This window comes from Watersipora subatra, chromosome 9 (genome assembly GCF_963576615.1).
Source record: "Watersipora subatra chromosome 9, tzWatSuba1.1, whole genome shotgun sequence".
NCBI classification, from domain to species: Eukaryota; Metazoa; Bryozoa; class Gymnolaemata; order Cheilostomatida; family Watersiporidae; genus Watersipora; species Watersipora subatra.
Genome location: NC_088716.1, coordinates 17,757,464 through 17,765,265, shown reverse-complemented (window position 1 = coordinate 17,765,265; position 7,802 = coordinate 17,757,464). Strand labels below are relative to the sequence as shown.

General features: G+C 33.9%; 1 protein-coding gene across 1 annotated transcript; it reads left to right on the top strand.

The window, feature by feature from the left end:
- The first annotated feature begins 403 nt into the window (after nucleotides 1-403).
- Nucleotides 404-724, top strand: LOC137404852 (uncharacterized). Its single transcript, XM_068091079.1, has one exon. The coding sequence runs from the start codon at nucleotides 404-406 to the stop codon at nucleotides 722-724; it is 321 nt and encodes a 106-aa protein (XP_067947180.1).
- Nucleotides 725-7,802: the final 7,078 nt, after the last annotated feature.

Sequence of the window (7,802 nt, the reverse complement as noted above, 5' to 3'; positions counted from 1 at the left end):
CTTTACTGTGAATGTTTACCTCACAAGGATATTATGCCCATCTACTCCACAAATGTACAAGCGCAGAGCTAAATTTTTTCTCACCAGCCCACAACACTAATTTTGAATGAGATTTTAAATTTTGCATGTTTTGCCATGAAGTTTACTCTATGCTAAACATCATGGTTGATTCTATGATTAACTATATGCTTAACTCTATGCTTAACTCTATGATTAACTCTATGGTAAATTCTTTGATTAACTCTATGATTAATTCTATGATTAACTGGATGGTTAACTCTGTGTCTAACTTTATGTCCAACTCTATGCTTAACTCTATGTTTAACTCTATGATTAACTCTATGATTAACTCTGTGCTTTACTCTGTGTTTAACCTTATGCTAAACTCTATGCTTAACTCTCTATGCTTAACTCTATGCTTAACTCTCTGCTTACCTCTGTGCTTAACTCTGTGCCTAATTCTATGCTTAACTCAGTGTGTAACTCTGTGCTTAACTTTGTGCTTAACTCTATGCTCAACTCTGTGCTTAACTCTGTGCTTAACCCTGTGCTTAACTTTGTGCTTAACTCTGTGCTTAACTCTATGCTTAGCTCTATGCTTAACTCTATGCTTAACTCTGTGCTTAACTCTGTGCTTAACTTTGTGCTTAACTTTGTGCTTAACTTTGCACTTAACTTTATGCTTAACTCTATGCTTAACTCTATGCTTAACTTTATGCTTTAAAGTATTTATCAAATACGTATGCGCTTAAATAAAATACACAAAAAACTTGTTGCATTTTTGTATGAGTAATCAGGAGTTCTGCTAAACTGCAAGTTACTTATAAGACAAGCATTAAAAGCACACGCTAACACACTTTGACCATTCAAAAGCATAGCTTTTACAGCAGAAGAAAAAAGCAGAAAATCTGGATGTGGGTGGCCACAAAAGTATTGCTTTCAGTTGCACTCCTTGTGAAGACAGGGGACATGAGTCATTATTGCGACATAATAATCATAGTGGGTGGTCAGAGGGAGAGAATACTGGACCTAGTGTAAGGAAGCTGTTCGACTGAGCAAGGAGGTATGGTTTACCTCTTTACCTACTCATTGTGTTGAGTTAATCTATTTTATTTACCTAATTTCATGACCTAGATTTTGATACTATTTGGCAGTATGGGAATTATTAGGAGTTAGGCTATCATGCTTGCAATTTAAACTTATATCCTTTAAATCATTGTAAAATGTCTTCTTATGCAGTAATCGCTGTTATGTTTGTTACAAAAAAGACTAATACGAATAACTAGTTTACTAAATATAAATAACTTGTTTGTATAACTGAACTCTTTAAACAAACAGGATTACTCATACGCTGTGCAATACACCATGTACAGTGCGATGCCATAGCAAACAGAGAACAATTCAAACAGAGCTGGTATCGACACTGAAATTTAATTACGAAACATGTCAATCATCTTTACTTTTGTTGAACAGTATGCCATTTTTTGACATCTTGCGTATTGTCTTGTGTTTATATTTTCACGATGAAAGTTGTTTATGGAATTATTCAATTGTTTGCAGCTGTTTTTTCATTTTTCTCTGATAAGGATCATTATATCATCATGCCATTATCTTTCAATTCGATATAAACTTGATTTTACTGACCAATGCTGACAAAAATAAATCAGACCATGTTGAAAAACATATATAAATAAATGAATAAAAGTAAGAAATAAAATAATAACATGTGAATTCAATTATATTTAAAAAATTCTCATTATTTAAAAATGTTTTAGACATAGGACTGACAAGATTTAGCATAGAATAGTGGTGTACCAACAATAACAAATGATTAGAGTAAAGGAAAGTTTTAAAGTGAAAAGAGAAGACAATGCTTAAAGTTATACTCATCTCAAAAGGTTTTAAAAAATAGCATACAGTGTTTTTAGTAATTCCGTGTGATACAAAGTTGCAGTTGTCGTGAAAGCTATAAGAAAAATTAGCAAATGATTCATCAAATTCTTGGCAATCACTTATTTAGCAAATTAATCTAGGTTTAAAAGAACTGCTTGCAAATATCAAACCCACTATTTAAACCAAGAATTTATCAAAGAACCTAGGAGTTGTCCTCCCTTTTGTAACACGGGACTAAACAACTCGCTAAGTAAAATGTAACAAAAATGTATCTCCAACTTAACATAAGCATAAAAAACTTATTTTTACTAGTTATCTTATTGGTTTAATAGAATATATAATTTAAGTTGTTCCATTTAGTGTTTTTAAATACTTTTATATAATGCATTTGCTTTCACGATAATTGTAATTAGTTAAAATGTGTTTATATACTACTTTTTATATTCATCTTTGCTGTTGGGCTCTAAAATACATTAAATAAGACACAGTATATTTTTGTAAAGTTATTCACTACTGTGTATCGCTGCTAAGATATTTGAAACAAATATCAGAGATACATGTATACGCTACAGCAGTCTGCTTGTCTATACGACGTTTTTGCCGAGAGACTTGATGGGATGAATGTGACATTTATAGCTCTGCTGGTTGTCACAACAAATCAAAGGTCAAGCAGCAAGCCTATGACTCCTAGCCATAAGCTCTGCACTTACTTTTGAGTACTTAAACACAATATCCCTTGTTACACAAGTTAACAATTTATTTCATAATTTGTCTATAAAAAGCTCTAGAATTTCATGTTTGCAATCAAACAGCTCTGTGGTTTATCTAGGATAGCTTTATGGGTAGCAACATTGGGTAGCTCTATGGGTAGCAACATTGGGTAGCTCTATGGTTGAACTTTTTTGGTGTTATTTTATAAAGCACTTCCTTCAAATATCAACTTCTTTAAAGTTTCTTTGCTCAATGAGCTTTCATAACTACCGTATTTGTTGAATATCTATACCTAATAGAATAAAATATATTTTAATATAATATTAAATTATATATTATGTTTGTAATATCAGATAATGTCTTTTGCTACCCTAGAACCAAATATTTCACTTGAATAGTGTAAATTATGAATATTAAAAGTTGCATTCTGCTTAGATATCTAGTGACTTACAAGTGTTTTTGCGTACGATAATAATAATAATAAAAATAAAGGGGAGCAGTTGTCCCAATAGTAGTGGGAGTACTTGGAGTAGTGACTAAAATATTTTAAAATCACTGTGTACTTGTTTTTAAAGCCTTAAATACAATGTTCAACATACAAAATCATCGCTGCTCTGTCCGTGTCATATCATCAGCAAGGTACTACAACTCTACAGCGCTGGGTGGGGATTGTCACTGCTCTGTACGTGTCATATCATGAGCAAGGTGATACAACTCTACAGTACTGGATGAGGGTGTCACAACCCTGTCCGTGTCATATCATCAGCAAGGTACTACAACTCTACAGTGCTGGGTGGGATTGTCACTGCTCTGTACGTGTCATATCACGGGCAAGGTGATACAACTCTACAGTGCTGGATGAGGGGTGTCATTGCAGCCAAACGCCAACAAATCCTTCCTCATGAAAGCCTAGCATTCTCATGCCTGCATTAGTAAACCCATCTTCTGACATATCAGAGTAATTGTGCATATAGTTATTCTCTGTACTCTATCAGCCCGCCTGACTATCTGTCACAACACATCCAAATGCCAGGGCATTAGTTCAAAGTTAGTTATTCTCTGTACTTTATCAGCCCGCCTGACTATCTGTCACAACACATCCAAATGCCAGGGTGCTTAGTCTTTACCCTAATAAGAGCTGTATCTGGCTCTCCGAAGCCCTGGTTGGAGATTAGAAAAATAGCATCGTACAGAATTCGATCTTGCGACTTTCAGCACGGTAGACAGACAAATAACTAATAAGGTGACATGACATCAATGATATCACGGTGTAAATGAAAAAGACTGTGCATGCGATTTTGGAAAAAGGTTTCCATTACATACGATTTGAACCTGCGACAGTGGTATTCCACCCCTCTACCATCTGCACCAATCATTCACCATCTTGATGTATAACTATTTGCATATACATATTTTTTGTGCTTTATTAGCACACGTTACAATCTCTCACTACTAGCTAGACTGCCAGGGTCATAATAATAGTAATAACAGTTATGATAATAATAATAATTGATAATGATAATAACAACAATAAGAAGGTCCTCTCTTAGTGGAATTGAGGAAGATGTTGGATCCTTTGGCCTTTTGTTAAGACCCGAACTCAACACCGACTAAAACCAGTCACCTACTGTGAAGAAAAACGCTAACAACAATAATAGTTCAAACCAGTTTAGAGATTTTCCGTGTTTTACTGTTAAATATATAATATAATATATAATATGAAATAGAAGGTGATAAGACAAACGAAAGTAAATTTATTGTATTGCAATTTATGCTGGGAATAACCCTGACTAAATGTTGGTGAGTTTTTACAAAAAAAAACAAAATTTTATACAGTGTGCCCTTAATTTACGATGATCCTGTTATACAATTTTCCACCCTTCGATGTAGAACACAATGATTTTTTGCCCTCTCAACATGCAATATTTTTCACCATACGATATCAAGAAACTTTTTTTTGAAATCCAAATTCAGCAGTCAGTGCGCTGTTTACTTTAGAATAAAAAATATGCCGATATGCTATTTGCTGAAACCCCTCTAACGACAAATGAAAGAAATACGCTGTACAATCTAGTTCGACTTTATTAGTTAATAGTTATTAGTTAAAAATGAAATCGGAAACAAATAAGTGATAAAATTTTAGCGATGAAAAAGTTTCAGTTCAGTAAAATAGTCAAAAATACATACTAAAACTTTAAGTGTGTGTTTAGTAAGCTAAATTTATTTAAGTTAAATTCAACGTTTATGTTATGCATCTGACTCGAAGGTAAGAACTCCCCATGGTACGCACTGCACATAGTGCATTGTAACGCTACATTTTATTGCAGAGTATAACCATTAAATACACTCAAGTTACTGTAGGTAACTATAGTTCCTAAAGTTAACATATTTTTTTGCTACCAATTTTAATATGTAGGCTATAGTATATACATATAAATGTACATTGCACATGTAAAGTCGTGATGATTTTTACTAGGGGGTGTTTGCAGTAAATATTTACTATGGGTTTCTATGCCACTTTATATGAAATCTTTGCCATAGATATCAACGCTGCAACAAATTAAAATTGTATGACAAGTGTCCACTGTATATCATTTTAGCCACAAAAGTACAATCCTCAAATCTTCAGCAACATCGCAGCAAAACTCATCAGCCACCAATGAGTCTGAGCCAACAATTTGAAAGAGGTATTTAAGTCTTTTATGAGGAAGCGCCCGCAATTTTCAGTCAAGCCACAAATATGGAACCAATTAAAGCTTGTTCAGTCACCTAAACTAAATTGATGGCAGTATTAAAGCCACACCTACTAGCTCAGTGTTTTCTGATGTTGGCTTAGCTGTGATAATAATAAAGTAGTAAAGTTAGGATTAAAACCGCAAATCGACGAGAACTCCAGGCAAGTTATGTAGATAAACACTGCTGTACTACTAAAGTTAGTCTTATTTCCTCCAATCAGCAATATACCTAGTCAGAAAGGACGCCTACTTAAAAAATTCCTTTTGCAAGAGGTTGATTTAGTTTACTAGTGGATGCTCTGAGTGGAATATTATAGCTATCTGTTTACATTGTTTTCGAAGAGGTTGCTAGTGGTGAGAGATAAGCTCTTATCTATTTCTAACAATGCTGAGTTCAAACCAGCAGAAGGATGCCACTCTGTAGTATGTAGAGGTAGGTTTTATCTCTTGCTTTAATCCTAACAGGCTGTTGTGTGTATCAATAAACTCATAGTGAGTATCCTTAGCCTGTGCTTGCAGGTGAATTAGAGGATAACAGACATCTACTAGTTACAAACTATAAACATATAGAGCTTAGTCTTTTTTTGAAAGCATGCTTTTTAAGTTTTTTGTTTGAAATGTAATACACAAAATTGATCACATAGTATACAGCGTTTATGAAGGATTGACAGTGGAGTTGCTCATCAAGTATATACATTTAGGTCACGTCTAGGCCTAGAATAAGTATTGCAAGCACTTCTAAAACAGACAATGGTTTCTGCTTATTTCTACTTTAACATTTTAAAAGCTGAAAATGGAAAGAGTTCCATTTAGTTAGCAAACTCGCTAAATATAACCTTTTAGAAAAACAGTTTTATAAAAAAGCCTTCAATTAAACTAACCTAACTAAGATTAACTTATTGGGGATAAGAAAATTCATGTTAGTATAAATTTGTCTAAAAAAGCAGTTACCGAAGTCTACGGGTTATGGAGATCTTGGCTTATGCTGATTCAAGGTTACGAATGCTCACTATCAAAATATCTAAAACAATATTTGAAGTAGTTGCAACTTAGTCTGACGTACTTAGCCTGGCGTACGACGGAATCGATTGGGAAGCAATTGTGAGCTTGTATCCTGCGAGCAGGGGATGAATACATTTTGTTGTGCTTGTGGGAAAGGAGACAATATTAGTGCATCATCTATAGTTTCAGTGATATGTCATTTTGCTAGTGTCTACCGGTTCTCAATCTTGCCTGCTTTATTTTTAAAATTTTTTGTTCTTTATTATGACTGTAGTTGATTCTGACTATAGCTGAGTGCTTTGGCTCTTCCCTCAAGAGAATGATTAGCATGGCAGAGGTAAAAGCATGGCAGCAGGCCAAATGTGTAATCAACAGTGGTTTGTTTAAAACCAAGGTTGATTATTTTCTTTTGAAACATTTGGAAACACGCCGCGATTAACAAGCTTTTATGTTGCACTGCCAAACAAGACTCGATTCCTAGCTGAAGAAAAACCTTATCATGATTTCTTGTCGATGACACAGTTGTTTTGAGTAGTGCCACTCAATTCACAGATTTGTAGCTAAATAAAAAAGTATACCAGTACGAATCCTGCAATGATAACTACGGCTCAGCCTTGAAGTTTTAAATCTTTTTTACTGATTTTACAGCTGCAGACTGAATGACAATGAAAGAGGGCTAAAAAGCGCAAGAAGGATATTTGCTAACTTGTATAATTAGTGTACAAGATTGAGTGTGCATGACATTTTTGAATTTCAATGAGTTTATGAATTTGAGTGAGCGAATTAATTTATGAGAAATACGGTGGTTTTTGCCTTGATTATGTTGCTAACAGAGTTGGGTAGAAATTTTTGATAAAAGATAAAGTAGAAAAGAGAAGGTATTACCTGCTATCTACCTGCATTCTCTTCTCTTGTCCAATTATGACAACATTTTACACTCGAGTGTTGAATGATTACTTCAAATAGCAACAGACATGTATTAGAGATTTATCTACTCTTATGCCTAACTTTGTACCCGCTTTTTAAATTTGCATTCAGTATTTTTAACAGTTTTAAAATATCTTAGCATTTTACAAACTTTAAAGATTGCTAAGGTTAATTTAGGGTGCTTTTGAATTCCTTCTTGTTGGAATACTTGATTGACAACACATGAGGCATTCGAATTCCGATCACAGTTTTAGGAGAAACATAGCAGTTTTTGTCTTGATTGAATTACATAATAACTGAGTCAGTTGGACTTCTCTGACACTGAATAAACAAATTTCACAGATCAGCAAAATTTATTGCTCCGAGATCTTTAGATATACTTTAGCCTAAAAGTTTTTAGGCTTATCACAAATGTGTTCTATGCCTAATAAGTTGTTTTATTGGAGCCATTGTCATGGTTGTTATTGTTGGCGGTGTCATCGACATCATCATTATTGTTATCATTGCTATTGTGACCATCATTGTTCTCATCAT

What these genes read in the sequence shown, in the direction of transcription:
- LOC137404852 (XM_068091079.1), top strand. Translation starts at nt 404, where the DNA reads ATGCTTAACTCTATGCTTAACTCTCTGCTTACCTCTGTGCTTAACTCT.